Below are 20,866 nucleotides of genomic sequence, written 5' to 3'. Positions count from 1 at the left end.
GGCTGAGGGGGTCCCCTTGCAGTACGCCATTTGTTTGGGTTATTTCTTCGGATTCTGACACCGTGTCTTTTATTATGATTTTATTGTTTTTGAGGATGTCTCCTATTAGTCTTGTTGTTGTGTTCTCTTCTCCTACTATTTCCTTCAGTTTTGTTGTGATTATACTCCTGTCGAGTAGGTCGAATGCCTTGCTATAATCTATGAAAACTACATGGTATTTTCCTCGTGGGTGTCTTAATGCTTCTTCAATTGCTTCTAGTAGTGCTGTGATGGCTTGTATCGTTGATCTTTGTGGCCGAAACCCAAATTGATTTTCCGGGATAAGTGAGTCTACTGTTGTTGTTAAACGGTCAGTTAGGATTTTGGTCAGTATCTTGAACATTGTGTTTTCTAACGCTACCCCTCGGTAGTTGTTCGGGTCTTCTGGGTCTCCTTTTCCCTTGTACAGTACTTTCATCAGGGATTTTCTCCAAATTTGTGGTATGGATCCAGTTTCGAGGCATCTGTTGTATAGTCCCGTTAGTGGTTTTGCTATAATGTCCTTTGCTTCTTTTATATGTTCATAATATATTCCATCTGGTCCTGCGGCTTTCTTGTTTTGTGTTCTTTTTATAGCTTTTAATACTTCTGCATGTGAGATTGGTTGACATGCCCTGACGTCGTCTGTTTGGGGGCTGCTGGTGGGTGTATTTTGGCTAAGTATCTTGGTGAAATGCTGTTCCCATATCTTTATATTTACTTCTTGTGGCATTTGTTTCTTGGTTGTTTTGGTTGCCACGAACGGGTCTTTCTCGGCTTCTTCGGCTATCATTTTCCCTTCATTTTCGATGTGTTCCGTTTTCTTACTTTTTATCAGTGCTTTGTATCTTTTTCTTTTTTCTGCATATTCTTTTAGTTCGTTGCTATTCTGAGTTTGCCTTGCTCTGTGTAGTGCCTTTATTGTTGCTTTTCTCATATTGTAACATTCTGCATCGAACCATATTTTGGCCTTCCTCTCTTTGGCTGTTGGGGCAGCCTTCTGCAGTATTTCAGTCATCTTCCGTGCGGCATCGTCGATTTCGTTTTGTTCTATTATTTGCATGATGTCCTCTTGCTTTCCCAATATGTATTTTTGGATTCTTCTTGTTTTTTTCAGGGTGCTTGTTTCTGTTTTCATTTGCTGTTCTTTGCCCCCATATTTGAATCTTGTGCTTATCGGTAGGTGTTTCCTTAGTGGTGAAGTTGATGATGTTTTTATTGTTTGTTGTTCTATTTCTATCTCGTTTCCTTTCTTGAACACGAGGTCAATACAGCTGCATCCATTCGGCGCTATGTATGTCATCACATCTGTTCTATTTGCTAGACAGAATCCTTCTTCCTGTAGTAGCTTCGTAACCTCTTGGGTTTTTTTGTCGGGTTTATCAATTCTACAGTTTATATCCCCTGCGAGTATGGCTGGTTTTTTGTGGTCTAGTCTACTGACTGCACTTGCTATCTTCTCTATTGCATCTTCTATGTTGGTTTGGGGTGGAATATATAGACCTATTATTTCTAGGTATGTTGTTGTTATGTGTACCATGTTGTCTTCTTTATACTCCGCTATTTTTTCCCCTATTTTGTTGTTATAAATACATGAGACTCCTCCGCTAGGTCTTCCTTCTTGTTTTTGGACTGCATAACTGTGCGTTGTGTAATATCCTGGTATGGCTGTGTATTCTGTTAGAAAGGTTTCGGTTAATACTATAATGTCATGATTTTGTGTTATTGTATCCGGGGCGTTTTGCATTATTGACTTTAATCCTTCCACATTCCACAGGAGTAGATCCAATGTTCTTTTGCTGTTGGTCGTTTCTTGATTATTGCCGTCCTTAAGCGTTGAGGTCGGTGCCTTGGAATGGTCGTGAGCGAAATCGGAAGCGTTCGACTCGCACTCCTTTGGGCCAGAATTCTGGCGCTTCTACTTCGGATAGTCGATTGAAGTGGAGCCCCAGTCGGAAGGCTTTGCTTCTTCCTCTAGTTTGTATTTCTTCGCATTCAACTCCGTCTGTTATCCCGTTCTTTCTGATATAATTCTTGATTGTGTCTATGTTTGTGTTTTCTCTGAGCCTGCCTACAAAGAGCCAGGCCATTTTTACTGCAGCTTGAAGTTCTTCATCGTCTTCTTTTGTCCCATATAGTGTTGCTTCCCTCCTGGGAGGTGGGGGTGCATTTATTTTTCTTCTTGTTTCCGTTATGACGCTGTCTCTGTATGATTTTTTTGGTGGGTTTTCATCTTGTGTTTCTTCCCCTTCGTTGCGGTTGTGGTTGCTCTGCGGCTTTGCTGGGGGATTTGTGGCTCCGGTATTTTCCGTCCTTGGTTCCGGGTTTTTGAGCTTTTCCAGTTCAGCGGGTAGGGTGTTTACTATCTCTTCTCGGATTTTTTTCTGAAGGTCGTTCTCCATGAAGTTAAGCATTTCTTGTACTTTCTCTGCCAGTTTTATGATGGGTTCTTCTTCACTATTTTGCTTTCGCGTAATTTGCATTTTGCATTTGCTGCACAGCCATGTTAGCTTGCAGTTTTTTCTTTTCACCGTCTCGAATTCGCCTTTGGTTAGTCCACTGCATTCCCAGTGCTGCCATCTGCCACAGCATTCGCACGCTATGGCGTTGTCGTTGTCTTTTACTTCCTTCCGACAGATGTCACATGTTTCTGTTTCTGGATTTCCTGGTGTAGGTATCATGTTGGTGTATAGTGTGCGCCCTCTGTGGTTGTTGTTTCTGTTTTATACGTCACTTCCGTTTTCTCTCAAATCGGCTTTCTTCTACTTAACCACGTGCTGTGTCTTTTTCCTGGCACTTTTTCTGTGATGTCGTCTGACCCACTTTTACGAACACTTCCCCGGGGTTTTCTCTCTTCTGATTTCGCTAATGCAGCTCTCCTTTTAAATAATTTCCACTTATTTGGCTGTTTTGTTTAGATAACACGACTGTCACTATCAGTGTCAGTGATGATTCATATCGTTTCTTTGATCTTTACGGACGCATTCACACATCTCTGGCGCAATGCCGTATTGTAAGTAGTAGTAGTGGTATCAGTGCAGTATCCGTTACGTGAAGCTGGATGGATGCGTCCGTCAAGTTCACAGAAACGATATGAATCAATATAGTCAGTGATGAAATTTCACGGAAGTGAACTGACGCGTTGCTGACACGTTACAGATATATGTAAATAGACTTAAAGTAAGTAATAATGGATTTCATGTATTTGATTTATATGCAGATCCCTCCTTCTCCAGTGTAACATTTATTTGGAGGAGCAATCTTTTCTTCCTGCCATTGTTCAGTATTACCATATCCAATCAGCATTTTCTTTTCTAGGTTCGTTATTACGGATGAAGTAACACCTACACTTTTAAAGAATTTAATACAATGTCCAAGGACAGTTGGATGGACTTCGGTGAACTTTCTACAGATACTGATTTTACTTCAAGGATTAAGAACTTTCATGACAGTGTAAACAGAATTGGAGAACTTCTACAGACTGTGTGTGAGAAAGATGCATATGAAAAGCTCAATATAGATGATCGTATAAAATATGATTTGCTTCTGTCATATTCTATCAATTCATTATTTTGGCTTTACCTGCGTACTCAAGGAGTGGATCCCACCAAACATGCTGTTAAGTCAGAAATTGATAGAGTGAGAGAGTATTTTGCCAAGGCTAAGCAAGTTGAAGATCGTAGAACCATTATGCCTCATATTGATGTAGCTGCTGCCCGGAGATTCATTAGAAGTGGACTGTGGCAGCCTAACCAGAAAGATAATAAGAGTACAGATGTGAAGGTTCAAGGACCAGAGAGGATAGATGATGATATTGTTGGAAGATTAACAAAGCATAATGTTTGATATAAACACAAGAAATTTTGTATCCTTTATTTTGATTTAGAATTAAATTCATTTGTGTTTGTTCATGTTCTTTTAAAAGATGCTGAATTTAAATAAAAAAATTAATTAGAAAAGTGTGAATATGTAAATTTACTTGAGGCAAAGGCTGCAACATAGGTAAAGTGGTTAGTCGCTGGCTACCCACTATGGCAGCCCAGTTTCCAGCCTAGATGTGGTCATGCGAGATTTATGGTGGACAAAGTGGTGCAGGAGCAGGTTTTATCTGAGTATTCGGTTTCCTCTGCCAATCTTCATTCCACCAATTGCTCCACAATCAGCATCATCCATCATCTGGGGCAAGTACAATAGGCCAGTAGTGGCAGCAGTCTCACCTCCAATAATACTTGAGGCATACTTCCCAAAGATGCATTACAGAACATTTAATATTTTACAAAAGAATAAAGAACAGTCTGTGTAAGAAAAATATGAACTTTTTGAGAAACAATTATATTTCTGTACTGATCCTATATTTGTTTGTAATGAATACCTCCCACTATCACCCTTCCTGGCTTCTGCCTTGAAAGGAACTCTGAGGTTCATGCTCTTATGAGAGTGTTTCTTGGCTCTTAATTGTAATGGCATGTTTGTCAGAGGACATAAGTGCAAGGGGTGATTTCCATATATTTCAAATTGGTTTTCACCTTTTTGTTATGGTGAGGACAGGAACCAGTGGGAGCCTTTGGGTTCCATAAATGTGGGGCATTTCTTGAGTAGCTGAGCAGCGTTTAACTTCTCGAGAAGGACACTGCTCCATGGAGTTGGTTATGGGGAACATACACCATCTTTACAAATAGTGAAAGCTTTGTTTATTTCATGTATTGGTCAACCAAACATTTACAGAATTTGTAGGCATGATTATATAACAGATTCAGAAAGTAAAACAATGATTTAAGACTAAATTGCTAAACATTTTTGTACTGTGTAATGACAGATCTCATGTTCCACTCAATAAGAAATATGTTAGTTTAATAAGTTACATCACCTCAAATGTCAATATTACTGGGTCACATGTGTGGATAATAAACCCATAGCATATTGTACAGTAATATTATTTGATGCCTGTGCCATGCACATCGAGCTGTGCACAATTACTACATCACTTGTTGCCTATCCTACTCAATTCAACGACAGCAGTAATAAGGCTACAGCAACATCATAGATGATCACTGATTATACACAAGCTTGGGCATTTTCTTATAGTGTCCGCCTTGTAGTAATACACAAAAGGGTGAAGTGTAGCCTGTTGGTTTACCCAATGGAAACTTTGAATCTCGTCTTGAATGAGAAACGAACAATTTTCTGCAAAATCTGTAAAATTTAAAGTGCCCACAAATTTGCTATTACTTGAATATCAAAGTTGTAATTTTAACTCCAAGTTACTCTAGAATAGAGCATTATTTGCTGTGAATTTCAAATTTTTCGAAGCTTCTCCACCAGAGATATGAGATGTTAAAAATGGCCGATTTGGGGCCCAGAGCAAAGTTTGAAAACTCCTGGAAAATGCTGGAAACTAGGTACGGGGTTCACCCTATGTGATTATATTCCCCATGTAGGAAACAGCAAAGGGTAGAAACCACAAATCTGATACTATCCCCTTCCCACTGGTTTTTGAAGGTGAAAAATAGCGTTTTTCCCAAAATCGATAGGTAAGTTTCGAGCTTAATTACACCTAGAGGAAGTGAGTTGAGTAAAACCTTGTAATGATATGATTTCTTGTTCATATCATGAGGAACAAATTGGTTTTTCATTGGAGTCTCTAGCTTCAATAGTTATCGAGATACAGAAGATAACGCAAACCTCCATTTGAGCCGAAAACGCGTTTTTTTTTCGCATTATAAAAACAGCTGTACCGGGAGAACCGAGGAGATCACGATTTTTTTAACTTTTTTTTTGAGGTGTGAAAATATGTAGAAATAAGTGTACAAATTTTGAATTTTTTAAAAATGGTGAGCGTCTTTTATGGATGATTTCACATGGAATGACCCTTTAGAAGGCATGGTGAAGTATGAGCCAATGGGGAACATTTTCAATGTTTCCTTTAATGTGAGTAAGTAAACTTCACTATAGTGTTGCTGGAGCAAGGTAGAAAATGCAGAAACTGATGCAGTGATTTCACACAGCAGAAAATCTGTGCAAGAGGCACAACTACTTTAGTTTTGGTTTATACTCATATAAAACATCTTTGTAATGTGTAAGATTTGAGGTTTTCATGGAGGTGACTATGAAGAATGCCATCTTCAGGGATGTGGTGCCGTGTATATCTAGTGTAAACCGACGTTTTGGAGGAAGGTATCACCTCCATCTTAAGGATAAAAAAATCCAGATCTACAAGGCTACGCAGGTCGATGCGCACTTGGCAGCTTAGCCCCGAGGCTATTGGGTCAATGCTCTCCTGGTGGCCCTGCCTCTTTTTTTTTCCCCCAACAAGGCTTTGACCTGCTACCTGCTGCCCCATCTCTACAGACCCTTCCCCTATCATCTCTATTGATTTCCCTTGTGGCCCACTCTTCCCCCCTCCCTATTCTTATGTAGCTGGGTGTTTTCAACTGGTGACTCAGTCTACAGTTGCCTGCACAACATGCTAGTTCCTCGCTTGCGGATTTTTCTACCCTTAAGATGGAGGTGATACATTCCTCCAAAACATCAGTTTCCACTAGATCTACATGGTGCCACATTCCAGAAAACAGCATTCTTCATTTTTGTAATGTGTTTCAAGAAAAATGATCATGTCTTTGTCACTTAAATTGTCATGGTATGTGCTATATCTTGTATTGTTTGTGTACTTATCCATTTTAAAGCCAGTACAGTTCAACTTGTGGATTTATATGAGACTGTTTTTAAAGTACAAAAAATTATTACACATAAATGTCGTCATGTTGAGTGCAGTGGCTGGTAATGTGCTCACATGGCTGACCTGTTGTGCAGTGTGTTTGTATCTGAGGAGTTCAGTTTTAACTGAAATGAGTCATTTATGAGTTTTATATAAACTTAACTTTAGTGACATATAATGTATATAAGATTCTGAAATTAATCCAGTTTCAATTGCCTTCCAAGAACACCAGACTTATCTACGTTCACTGTGGGTTTCATGAAAAGAATGATCAACATTCCTTCGCTATTGGTCTTAAATATGAGAGATATTGTACTGCGTGAGGGGTAGGCCACCACTGCTTTTGTCTTTCTTTGAAAGACAAACTATCTTGTTCTGGAAGGGTATTTAAGTGGGCAAAATAATAATGACTGTGTATAAAGGGTTTATTAAGTCACACTTGGGGAGTTGTTCTTGAGAATTTTGTTATGGCCAGAAGTCGCATTCATTATTAGCATAAAACAGTAAAAACACGTATGATACTGCCAACATGTGGTTGTACCCTGTTAGAATACTAGCTCTAGAGACATGCCAGTATAAACCATTACTTCTGTAGTGAAGGAAATGTAAAAGTAAAAAGTAAAGCTATCCCTGTACCAGGCCCTGAAGGCCCATAGGGTTGTGAGATGTTGAGGATCCCACATTATCTAGACAAAATTTAAGTTATATTAATTTGAAGTTTAGATTTGATTTTTCAGTTTGTTAACCAGCGTAAATGATTCTCAAATTATAATTTATATGATACTCTTTTAGGTGTAAATGTTATATTGGATCAAATCAAATGGGAAAATAACAGTGAGTTAAATTTTGGAAGCTTATTATCGAATTAATCTCAAGATGCTGTGGAAGCCCATGAAAAGAGTGTCTAGGCTTTCACCAGCTTTGTAGCTAATCTGCATTCAATGTTATGAACATAACAGAACACTCATCACCTTGAAAACTGATACTTCAAAGTTACATACTATTAAAAAACAGAGACAAGTACCATATGTAGGAAACTGTAAACCTTCCATTTAAAAACCTTGTATGATTTTTACATTGTTAAAAATAGATATTCAGGTCTGTACTTCATTCGTAATAACAATTAAAACGAATCATAAGAAACGTGAAAGCAAATATGAAGATTCTACTGTGCTGATTATGGCTTGCAGGAATTTGGAAATTTCTTGATGATATTGTCAATCCAGTGGTAAAATTTGCAGATTTATGGTTCATTCATCCAACATCCACAACTAGACCACTGAAATGACAATACGTACTGTGCTCAGGGAATCAAACTGTAAATCCAGGATGAAGAGTTTCAACACTGGAGTCCTGGTCTCCATTGGTTTCTATTTGTTCTTTCACAGTACAGACATTTTCTGGTGCCCATGATGCATTGTCTGGTCCTAAGATCCTATAAAGTTTAAGGTTGTCCCTCTGTCCAGGCACTTTGCCACAGGTAGATTCTGGAGGCTTCTAACGATGGTGTACAATGGTCAGAATTACTTTTTTTTTTTTATTCATCCATCATCTGGTATTCTAAAAACACTGGAGAACACAGCATTTTGGAAACTAGATCTGTTTCAATCCTCATATGAGGGGGAAGACACCCACACTGTTGGGTCTGTTAGAAAGAGTGAACCTCAATTACTGCATTGGTCCAGTGACTGATGTTAGTTCTTGCTAAAGGAATGAACAAAGTAGGTGTCTCCCTCTTCACCTGAAGACAGAAGCAGATCAGTTTCCAAAGTACTAGTGTTTTTAGAATACCACATGATGGACAAAGTCCAAAAACCCAGTAATTCGAAGTACTGTGTCATGAGTTTGTTGTACCAGCCCATCCACAGCTCTGGTTAATCATTAGGTCAGAAGTGTAATGTATGATAGTACATGTATTCATTTGTCTAAACCTGGTATAATGCTTACAAAATGGAATCGCAAGGTGAGGTATCATAGCACTGTTGAAAGGTTTTTGGGGTTTGACTGTTCATGACTTAATGGGTCATTCAGTTTTCAAAAGAAATAGTTGACTGTTGCCTGCATAATGTCACTGTACTGTGATGTCTTACTGGTGAATTCTGGAGCCTGGGGTTAATTTCGGAAGTGTGTGGTGTGTGTATCATAGGAGTGTAGAAGCTGAACCAGGATATGGAGGCAGTGTTTTCTCATCAAGCTGTTGAGTTAGTATTAACCTGTATGTTAGAAGTAGTTATGGTCCTACTCAATGGAAATGTATGTTACCTCACCTAAGATAATGTATTTGTTGCAAACAAAGGTGATAGCAGTCAAGGCAGATGTCAGTCAGTGGTGTTAACATTGAATTATTTGTTTCAGAGAGAGGTACACTAATTCATAAACTTAAAATGTCATGTACTGAAGTTAGAGCAATAATACAATGATGGCAAAGCATTGACTAGAGGGAATTTTATTATTACATGGCATCAGAAACTAAGAAAATGCAATTAAATGTTCACCTTAAATATGAATGAATATGTTTCTAACTTTAATGTACATGTGAATTATTGAGCTGCAGGCAGTAATGTGTCATTACACAAGTCCATCCTGTGTTGTTACTGTGTCTTGGTGTTCTCCCAAATTAAGCTATACCACTGAACCCCCCTCTGCCAGATTCTTCCAGCCACATAAACAGTTGATCATTCCAAAAGACATGGGACACCTGAGAAATTTTTTCAGCTCTCAATGTCCTAGTTACCATATGGTTAACCTGCCAGTACCCAGTCCTGCATTAAACATGTTGCAGCTCTTAATGATTTCTGTTAACCATTTTGATGAACCAAGCTTCTCACAAATGGCAAGACATGAAAGTAACAAACAGCTATGAGCACTACAACAACTCACACACAGGGTGACATCAATATGAGGGTCCTGGGTTCAATTAAAAGGCTGACCTTCAACATGGCAGCTGAACAGTTGGTCTCAATGTATAGGGAACATGGTGATAAAGCTTCCCACATTGTAAGCCTAGGCACTGTATGCAGAATTGTGGTCAGCTGTACACTAGGCTGATTTACTTCTCAGTACTCACTGTATAAGAACTTTGGTGGGTCTGAGAGCCATTCTTAACATAATGGCAAAAAGAAGTCCTTGCTAGGAATTGAACCTCAGCCATCTGACCTCCAGAGTCATTTTACTGACAGCCATTCTAGCTCAAGGTTTTAGATTAGGAGAAAAACGTTTCCAAGCCCTGAATCCAAATTTTGGATTGCTGCTGGATAAAGTGTAAATCAGAAGTGAATGTAACTGCCGGGCAAATTACAGCCAACCATCTGAATACAGGAGTAGATTGAACTCAAAGAATGGCATATCAAATCTTAGATAAGTATGTAAGATTTGAGTCTTTCACGGCAGTGACTATGAAGAAAGCAGTCTTTTGGGATATGGCACCGTGTATAGACTGCTTTCTTCTTAGATAAGTAGTTGCATGCCAGGAACACATAAGTAGAAAACAAAATATTTTAAAAACATTTTAAAAGTCAGCATATTGAAGTACTTAAGATACTGTCATATGAAGGACAAAAAGCACCGAATTTAAAATTTGTAACCTATTAAAAGGAACGCCTCATCAACACAACCTGAACTCCGGAACATACAGGATAAAAATGTATAGTGCCCTGGTTTTACTGGCACTTTTATATGGGAGTGAAAGTTTGGCAGTGAGCGCAAGACAAATCCAGAATTTCAGCCTCTGAAATGAAATGTATGAGATTGATCAAGAAATTAAGAAGACCTTTGAGGAGACTGTTGGATGAACAAAGCTAAACTGGGTCAATAAATGATTAGCTCTTTAACTAGTAGATAAATGCAACTGCATTAAAATAAGATCCTAACACTGTATTTTCATGTTTGAATTGTTAATGTGGGAAAATGAATGTCAACTTAATGTGCTTGCTATGAACAATTTCTTCCTGTCCCCTAGTTTATGCATTGACTCTTCATCAATAGCATAGGTTATATAATGTCAAATGAGTGTCTGTTTTTCATAAGGATGAAACAACCATTTTGGGGAAGTTTCAATAGTGTAAAATTCAGTAACATTGTATAAAGTGAAGTTTCCCTGTGCTTAGTGAAGCACCATGCCATAAGGATGTATGGAGGAGTGGAGGTATAACTTCACACATTCTTAACCTTGGCACTAGATGGAGGTGAGCGGTCAGCATCGTGCTTCACCCACTTTACACCCTGACAAAGAATCCTTGGTACCCACTCAATAGGATGTTTGATGGACACCAGAGCCAGTCTGGATGCTGTGAAGGATTTTTTTTTACCTCTTGCTGGGATTCAGATCACGACTGCTTGTTTTTCAAGGCCACAGGCTATTCACTATCACTGTTATCATTCTTGCTAAGAATTAAACTAGCAGCTGAAGGTCAATAATAATAGCTTCTGAACAGAAAAATTTTATATCATCTGGCAGGCAAGTAACCCTTACTTGCAGACCTGAATGTATGTAAAATGTGTGTCAAATTAACATAAGGTGGTGAAATTGTAAGATATTTCTGTTGCACTCTTTTCATATTTTAGTATAATAAAAATTAAGTACACACAACTACTCTTAAAGACAATTCCATGCTTATGAATATTAAAACATTATTTTTAAAATGAAATAGAGATGAGTAAGATGATCTAAGTACAAAAAATTGATGTGATTAGGCATTAAATATGACACACTATGCCCATAAGAAGTGCAGACTACTATGATTATGCACACTAATTAATAATGGAAGTTCTGGCAGTTGTTTTGTAATCAGTCTACCAATGGTCCATGCTTGTATCAGCATCAGAAGCTGCTGCAGTGAGCTCATTTGAAGCTGCAGTGTCAAGGTGCTGAGGCTTACCACACTTCTGTTATTTCATTAGTTTCAAGCACATGAGAAAGAAGAATCTGTATTATGGCATCAAATCATATTCAGCCCAGCACAGATCCACTTTCTAAAATGCTGTCTGAATAAAGTACATTATGGCAGTGGACAGTTTCATACATGAACTTTATATCTAGAGTTACCTCACAATCATCATCATACTTGACTGTTGGCAGTATCACCCTGTGTCTCTTTCACAACTCTACCCAGAAGGCGGGGCCCAGCTATGTAGATACCTATCGCTCCAAGTGGGGCAGTAACCAAGATAGAGAGCACTGCTATTGTCAGAACTTGTGATGCCAGTTCTAATTTTCTCGTGTCCTGTGGGTCCTCCGTACGTGCCAAATCCAGTGCCACAGGACCAAGGGCAGCCTGGACACACATGTAAGTGAAATGTAATGAGAGAAATGTATAGTGGCACAATTAGCATAATAGGCTGATTGAATTTATACTGCCTTTTAAGATATAAATGAGTGGAAATTTGTGCCCAGACTAGATCATCCATATCTCACATGGTACGGTACTTGTCTAGGCAACAAGAGGCATTGTTGTATAGGGGTCTAGGATGGATGTATTGTAACATATAATGATATTAAATTACCTGTAGGGATAGGTACAATACTGAGGTATTGCATATGAGTTGGGTTATTTTAACAGAATGTATGTATGAGCTGTTGTAAGCTGTATTCTTCCACTCTAGTGTTACCAGCTGGCTGGATATCAATTGAACTTGTAACCCGAGACACTACGTCACGTTTGGAGCGAGGGCCAAACAACGCTAGAAATAGTACAGCAGCAGGGAGTGAAGTCCAAGTGACCGTTTCTGTAACCATATTTGGGAATAATCCGGGAGTGAGTCCTTAAGTGTAGTATAAAACCCCAAGGACTGATGCCCCGGACGCCTTTCAGACCAGACAGCTAGTTGAAACTACTTGTATTTCAGGCTAAGAGTCGGTACTGCCCTTAGCTTAGGCAGATAACCACTTCTACATTTCCATCAGATTCTTGTAATTCACTTATTATTAATAAACTTTAGTTATATTACAACTGCTGAGAGGTATACCCCATTCTGCCTCCCAAGGGATCCGCTCACCCAAGGCCAACCTTATCCCTCAACCGTGGGATACAACAACTGGTGTCAGGTGTGTGGGGTGATTAGCAGCCAGAAAAGGATCAACAGGAACGTCGAAGGAGGAGGAGGAATTCTTCCCACCAGGAGAACTTCCTACTCATAACAGTTGGTAAGACCCATCTGTTCCATAGCTCATTAACTGGGCACTTGCAGTTCTTCTAAAGGAAGAACAAGGGATTGGAAGCAAACAGCGTACCAGAAGTGAAGACAGAGGAGCCTCATTAGTGTGGGGATTGTACAAGAAGGTAGTCAGCAGTCTCTGCAGAGGGGTGGAGATGAGAGGAGGAAGATTTTAAGTGTTGCTTCGATAAGCTGTCCCTAAAATAGAAATTTACAAGTTACAGGAATGGTGGAGCTGAGAAATAGCAGATAACAGATAGGCGAAGGGTGAACGACCGAGAGTTCGAGGGGAGCAAGAGGACGAGCTGACTGCGAGAGAAGGAGAAGGACCATTATGCCAGATAAACGTCCATTATCATCAATGATGAGTCCCTGTTTAAGGATATATGAGTGTCAGTTCGCGAACAAGTGCGCAGGCTGCAGAGGCAAATAGCTCCAGCAATATGGCGGAGCAGTATGTTAGTGTAAGTGAGGCATTGAAATTAGTAACCCCATTCAGTGGGAATAAGAGAGAGGTACTTACATTTATTTCTAATGCGGACGCCACGTTTGAAGTAATAAACCCAGAACATGAGGATAGATTATATAAGTTCGTGTTAACCAGAATCAGTGGGGAGCCTCGGATAGCGATAGCCCACCAAAATTTGGATAAATGGATAGAGGTTAGGGAATTCCTGAAAAACACTTACCTTGAAAAATATACATTGGATTTTCATGCTACCCAGTTATTCAAGGCTAAGCAAATAAAATCAGAAAGTGTTTCGGAATGGGTGCAAAAGATCCAAACATTAGGCTCGAAATTTAGAGAAGTAGCACTGATGGATTGCTCGGAAGAAGAAAGAGCAGGAATTCTCACGTTATCAGATAAATTGAGGAACATATGCTTCGGTGAGGAGACAGGCGTCACCACACGACGTAGTTTGCTATAATTGTGGAGAGAAGGGACATATTTCAAAATTCTGCAAGAAACCCCAAAAAGTGTCGAGTAGAGACAAGCAGTAAACAGAGGAGATGGAAAACGAAAAAGGACCACTGGCCTGTAGCCAGCAGACGGTCCATACGGTACAATAGGCTGTATCAGTGGAAATAAGTATGACGGTTTGGAATGGGAGGTGGATGTTAGCAAGGCTGGAAAATTGAGGTTTCTGGTAGACACAGGCGCCGATATAAGTTTGATAAAGAGCACGAAGTTGATAGGGGAAGCCGTGTTTGACCCGACCCGTAAAATAACAATGAGAGCAGTGGACGGATCCGTAGTAGAGACGTATGGCGTCATAGAGGTTGGGATCGAGGAAAGGAATTTTAGAATTCGATTCCCATTCCACGTAGTGAATAAACAAGTAGATCTTGCTTACAATGGGATCCTCAGTCGAGATATTTGCAGAGTACAAAAGCCAACATATGTTATGAGAATAAGAGAGTAACCTTTGAGGCGGAGGGTCACAAAGTCATTAAAGAGATATTCGGTGTAGCCGAAACACCTGTAGCAGGGCACGCTAGATCAATGTGATTGCCAAAGAGGTCGGAAGTAATAGTAGAGGTACCTGTAGAAGAAGGGAAAGAAGGCACTGAAGGGATTATCAGTAAGCTAGAGATAGCGGAGGGAATTTATATAGCCAACTCACTAACAAAGATTGAAGGAAACAAGGCTATCACCAGTATTTTGAATATGAGGGATGAAGAAGTAGTGATGGAAATTCCCCGTATGCAATGGGAAAGGTACACTCCAGATAGGGAAAATCGAACTGGTTATGTGGGAGCCGTAACCCCAGTGGAAATGAAAATGGGACAGAACAGAGATGAAAAGGTCCTGGCGAACTTGATGCTAGGTCACCTAAATTCCGAAGAAAAAGGAGTAATCGAAAGTACCTGTAGAGACTACCAAGATAAATTTTACCTAAAGGGAGACCACTTGAGTTGTACGAATGCCGTCAAGCATTCCATAACTGTTGTACCAGGAACTAGCCCGATTAATACTAGGCCATATAGACTGCCAGAAGCCCAGAAGGTGGAGGTGGACATGCAAGTAACCAAATTCCTGCAGGGTGGGATAATAACCGAGAGCAAATCACTGTGGAATAGCCCTATCCTTGTTATTCCCAAGAGAGAGGATGCTAGTGGGGAGAAGAAATGGCGATTGGTGGTAGACTGCCGCAAACTGAATGAGAAGAGCATAGGTGATGCCTACCCTCTCCCCGATATCGTGGAGATATTAGATCAGCTGGGCCAGTCAAAGTATTTTAGCTGCCTAGACATGGTGATGGGTTATCACCAAATAGAAGTTGAAGAGAAAGACCGAGAAAAAACTGCTTTCAGCACAAAAAGTGGTCATTGGGAGTATAAGAGGCTTCCGTTTGGCACCAGCGACCTTCCAACGCATGAGTAACACAGTGTTATGTGGTCTCACAGGGTCGCGCTGCTTTGTATTTCTAGACGACATTGTAATATATGCCAGGTCCCTAAGTGAGCACGATACAAAATTGAGAGTAGTATTCGACAGAATCAGGAAATTTAATCTCAAACTCCAACCCAATAAATGCGAATTCCTTCACACTGAAGTAAGCTACTTAGGGCATGTGATCATGGAAAAAGGGGTAATGCCTGACCCTAAGAAGGTAGAGACTGTATGTAATTACCCAAGACTGATCAATGTCAAGCAACTAAAAAGCTATTTAGGTATGGCCAGCTATTACCGAAAAATTCATCCCAAATTTTAGCAGGATAGCTGCGCCCCTACATGCTTTACTTAAAGCTAATGTACCTTTTGTTTGGGAAACAGAACAGGAATTAGCCTTTCAGAAGCTAAAGACAAATTGGTGTCAAAGCCCATCTTGCAATATCCAGACTTCACTAAAGACTTCTTACTAACTACAGACGCTAGCAATGAAGGGCTAGGAGCGATTTTATCACAGGGAGAAATTGGGAAAGATCTACCCATAACTTTTGCCAGTAGAAATTTGAACAAAGCAGAACGCAACTATTCCACTAGTGAGAAAGAGCTTCTAGCTATTGTATGGGGCATGAAACATTTCAGACCCTACCTATATGGCAGGAAATTTAAAGTAGCCAGCGATCACAAGCCACTAATGTGGATTATGAATGTTAAGGACCTGGGATCGAGATTGCTAAAGTGGAGAATCCAGCTAGAAGAATACGATTATGAGATAGTATACAAGAAAGGAGCTTTGAACACAAACGTGGACGCATTAAATCGTATTCATGGATTATCGCTACAGAGCAAAACCCAATTAGGAACACATATAGAGGATGAAAAAAAGAAACAAATCTTGTATGAGTATCATGATGCACCTCTGGGAGGTCATCGTGGCATGAATAAGACCTATAGGGTGATAAAGGAAAAGTATTCTTGGCCCAGTATGAGGCAAGAAATTGAAGGTTATGTTAAAAGGTGTAAGAGCTGTCAAGTGAATAAAATATTAAGGCCACGCGGGAAAGTCCCGATGTAGATTACCACTACAGCCAGCCAACCCTTGGAAAAATGTTGTTTAGATATTGTGGGTCCTTTAACAGGAACCCAGAACGGAAATAAGTACCTACTTACTTTCCAAGATGAACACAGCAAGTTTTTAGTGGCCATTCCCATACGAAAGCAAGATGTGGAAACGGTAGCTAGGGAATTTGTAACCCACATAATTTTGAAAATGGGCACACTGAAAACCATTCTAACAGATCAAGGCTCAAACTTCCTGAGCGAAATTTTTAAGAATGTCTGCAAAATGCTTAAGATAAAGAAATTACAAACCACCTCTTTTCACCCGGAGAGCAACGGTAGCCTCGAACATAGTCACAGAGTATTGAAAGAATACCTGACACATTACATACGGGAGGATCAAATGAACTGGGATGAGTGGGTACCTTACGCAGTGTACGTATATAATACGTCGATCCATGTAGCTACCGCATACACTCTGCCTGAACTGATATAGGGATTTAAGTCAGCGATGCCATCTAACTTAATAGGAGATCCAAATCCCCAATACAATTTTGATGATTTATTAGTTGAATTAAAGAATAGACTACAAACCGCTCACCACAAGGCTAGAGAAAGAGTAATACAGGCCAAGCACAAGAGTAAAGAATACTATGATAGGCATGCAGAGGAACCATCGATTAAAGCAGGTGACAAAGTATTACTGTTAGATGAAACCATGAGGAGAGGTAGATCAAAGAAACTGTGTTTGCAATGGTTAGGACGCTATGAAGTTATTAGTAAAGAAGGGGTTAATGCGACCCTCAAGATGGGAAAAAGAATTCAAAGGGTACACCTAAATAGGCTAAAACCTTTCCATTAGTTTCATAGGAGAAATAATGAATATTATTCTTTCCAGATACAGTATAGGAGGACATGGATCACAGCAGTATGGAGCGTTTGGTCATGGGGAATCAGGGAGACAAATGCCTCAACTGAAGATCTTGGATACTCAGTAGATCGATATGATGAATCACCAGGAATATATTACGAAAATCTAGGAGAAGTTAACTTATTTAATGCAGAATGGAAAACAGTGGTATACTTAGATGTAAAAGATATGGACCAAAAATCGGATAAGATAGGAGAATACACAGAACACATGCGCAAATTATGCTTGACCACTTCAATTAGAAATTGGACAAACTGTAATCGTTTCGAAAACATAGCAAGAGACAGATTGAGTCAGATTAGAGGAAGCGAAAGGTTGTTAAAAGACTTGATAGGAAGCAATCCTAGTCACCGTAGGAGACGTCAAGGAGTTTTTAACTTTATTGGCGAAATTAGTAAAATTCTGTTTGGCACAATGGATTCGGATGACGCTGATTACTATAATGAACAAATCAGGCGATTCGAGGAAAACTCGGAGGATATAACAGGTTTAATGAAGCAACAGTTATCAATTGTCAAGGCTCCATTGGGAACTTTTAATGAAACAATATCCGATATGGAATATAATAATGACCTTATCAAAAGAGGATTGACAGAATTAAAAACTTATATGGAGAAATTTATAGGAGAAACTGAAGCTAGACTGGCCCTAATATCGATTAAGATTAATATAGAAAGTCACATTGCTCAAGTGAACAGTGCCTTAAATGCTATGCAAAGAAATCTTGATTTACTAATAGAAAGTATACTGAATGCACAGAAAGGAGTGCTGCAACCACAAATTGTTTCTCCTAGTTTAATTATTGAGAGTTTGAAGAAGAGCATTCCGTTTTTTCCCTGAGGGTACACTGGCACCATTGTCCTTAAGCAAGGATTCGATCGGCATGATTAATAAATTATGTGATGTACATGTATACATAAATAAGGGTATATTAGAGTATGTAATAACTCTACCACTCATGAATAAGAGCGTTTTTAAGGCATTAAAACTAATACCTCTTCCAACAGCCAAGGACAAATTCAAGTTTGTGTACATTGAGAGAGAGTTCAGTATTGTATGTGGATAAAACTGGACAATATTATTTCACCACCAGTAGAGAGGAACTTGACAAATGTAAATTAATGAAAGCAAGTTCATTTATATGTAAACAGAGTCAACCCCTACTAAATAGTCACCTGAGAGAATCTTGTGTAGTAAAATTGTTACAACCCAGGAGAACTATACCTCAGAGTTGTGATACCCGAGTAGTGTCTATCACACACCCGGTGTGGACACAACTGGAGAGGCGAAATGAGTGGATATACTTATACCATCCAGTGATAGTGTGACAATTGTGTGTCCCAACAAGGAAACAGTGGAAGTTTTGCTCACTCACACTGGAAAGCTGGAAATTCAAGCAGGGTGTAAAGGTTTCACAAAAACAGCATTATTATTCACAGTGAGGGAAATTAAGGTGAACGATTCCAGAAAGGGAGGAGATCAACTGTCAAAGGTAGACGCCGAATTTGAATGCTGTGAACAATTAGGTTCTCACCTCAACCTGAGTCATATAGATTTAGATATGAAATTCAAACATAGTCAATCATGTAGAGGATTTAAAATTCGCTAGTTTTAAGATTTCTGAACTGGAAAAGTTGGCCAGAGAGCATGAATGGAAGAGCAGGTATGCTCAGTACCATACCACATATTCAGTGTTAGCATATGTTTTTGCTAGTGTATTGGTAATATATGTACTGTATAAGCTAGGGAGGTGTGTATTACCTTGCTGTAAAGCAAACACTGCCATAAGAGCGATTGCTGCCTCCACCACAGAACGTTTGGGTCTCACCACAGAGTCAAACGGAAGAGGTAACATCAATATTAAGATTATTAATATTAATATTATTATTAATATAATATTAATATTAAGAGGTAACATCAATATTAAAACCAGCAGCGAGAGCATTGCAAGTAACCCGGAAGAAATCCCACTTCAAACTCTAGACAAGTTTACCAACCTCAGAGAAACCGGAGAACTTCGCAGATCAAAAAGAAGTAGATCTGCAAAATCACATTTCTAAATTCAATTAAAGTGTAAATTGAATTTCTTCCCAAGGGGGGAGGTGTTGTATAGGGGTCTAGGATGGGTGTATTGTAACATATAATGATATTAATTACCTGTAGGGATAGGTACAAATACCGAGGTACTGCATATGAATTGGGTTATTTTAACAGAATGTATGTATGAGCTGTAGTAAGCTGTATTCTTCCACTCTAGTGTTGCCAGCCAGCCGGATATCAATTGAACTTGTGACCCGAGACACTACGTCACATTTGGAGCGAGGGCCGAACAACGCTAGGAATAGTACAGCAGCAGGGAGTGAAGTCCAAGTGACCATCTCTGTAACCTTATTTGGGAATAATCCGGAAGTGAGTCCTTAAGTGTAGTATAAAATCCCAAGGACTGACGCCCTGGGTGCTTTTTAGATCAGACAACTAGTTGAGACTACTTGTATTTCAGTCTAAGAGTCAGTACTGCCCTTAGCTTAGGCAGATAACCACTTCTACATTTCCTTCAGATTCTTGTAATTCATTTATTAGTAATAAATTTTAGTTATATTACAACTGCTGAGAGGTATACCCCATTCTGCCTCCCAAGTGATCCGCTCGCCCAAGGCCAACCTTATCCCTCAACTGCGGGATACAACAGCAGGACTATCTGAAGATTTGTCACTCAGTTGTTATTACTAATACCTCCAGTTATTCCAGTTCAGCCCTTCTAGTCTGTGCCTGCCTCAAAACTAATGGAAAGCATTTCTATGGAAGAACATGTATGAGTTAAATTCTGCTATCCTCAGTGACTGTATGATGCCTAGCATGAGGAATTTCAGTTTACATAGCCTCTTTAACTAATTACACCATGAAGGAATGTGGGGGAATGGAACTATAGCTTTGCCATTCTTGACCTTGGCATTAGATAGAGGTCAGTGGCCAGCTCCATGCCCTGGTTGCTTCACCCCTCAGGAATGAGTCCTGAGTATCCATTGGATAGAAGGCTGGGTGTGTCCCTGAGATGGTCTAGACATTATGAAGATGAGAAAAATTTCTTGTCCCTGCCAGGAATCAAACCCTGGCCATCAAACCTGTAGCCTGGTGCTATATGGAATGAGCAACTCATACCAAACAAATTAAAAACTGAATCATATAGATGTTTATCTTATATATTCTAAAGATTTTTTAAAAAAAATCTGAAGCTTCTTTCTACCTCCTCCCTGTAGAATAGTATGGGCTGGACATGTAGCGAAAACAGGAAAGAAATTCAGACAATTCTGGTAGGTAAACTCTTGTAAAGTAATGATTTAAAAAAATGGAAAACCCTTGTGTTTAAACAGTAAGTCTCTCTTGTAGGCATTATGAGAATATCAAGCACAACAACAAAAATCAGTCACTGGTTTTCAAGGCCACAATGGATATTCTTGTTTGGACATATTTTCACGTGATTTTATAAATTGTTCTGCATAATTGTTTTTCTTACTATTCATTCATTCATCAGTAATCTGTCAGATGACAGGTCCACAGTCTCTTCCAAAACAGTTCCCACACTTAATGCGATCTCAAC

The 20,866-nt window shown here is 39.4% G+C and overlaps 3 protein-coding genes across 3 annotated transcripts in view; 2 read left to right on the top strand and 1 right to left on the bottom strand.

The window, feature by feature from the left end:
• The first annotated feature begins 3,387 nt into the window (after window positions 1-3,387).
• LOC111868674 (nuclear nucleic acid-binding protein C1D) lies at window positions 3,388-3,864 on the top strand. Its single transcript, XM_023859549.1, has one exon. It carries the CDS (start codon window positions 3,388-3,390, stop codon window positions 3,862-3,864), a length of 477 nt encoding a protein of 158 aa, XP_023715317.1.
• Window positions 3,865-7,439: 3,575 nt separating this feature from the next.
• Window positions 7,440-20,866, bottom strand: part of LOC111868675 (sodium/hydrogen exchanger 9B2) — a 46,672-nt gene continuing 33,245 nt past the window's right edge. Inside the window, exon 11 of the mRNA XM_023859550.2 lies at window positions 7,440-12,006. Within this exon, the coding sequence (XP_023715318.1) occupies window positions 11,791-12,006 (216 nt within the window). The 3' untranslated portion in view covers window positions 7,440-11,790. The remainder of the gene's footprint in view (window positions 12,007-20,866) is intronic.
• Window positions 11,914-20,819, top strand: LOC111868676. Its single transcript, XM_023859552.2, has 3 exons — window positions 11,914-12,018; window positions 12,716-13,250; window positions 17,236-20,819. The coding sequence occupies exons 2-3, from the start codon at window positions 13,221-13,223 to the stop codon at window positions 18,106-18,108; spliced, it is 903 nt and encodes a 300-aa protein (XP_023715320.1). The 5' UTR covers window positions 11,914-12,018; window positions 12,716-13,220; the 3' UTR covers window positions 18,109-20,819.

Source organism: Cryptotermes secundus, unplaced genomic scaffold, assembly GCF_002891405.2.
Source record: "Cryptotermes secundus unplaced genomic scaffold, Csec_1.0 scaffold857, whole genome shotgun sequence".
In the NCBI taxonomy this organism is placed as follows: domain Eukaryota; kingdom Metazoa; phylum Arthropoda; class Insecta; order Blattodea; family Kalotermitidae; genus Cryptotermes; species Cryptotermes secundus.
This window is presented reverse-complemented; position numbering and strand designations above follow the sequence as displayed.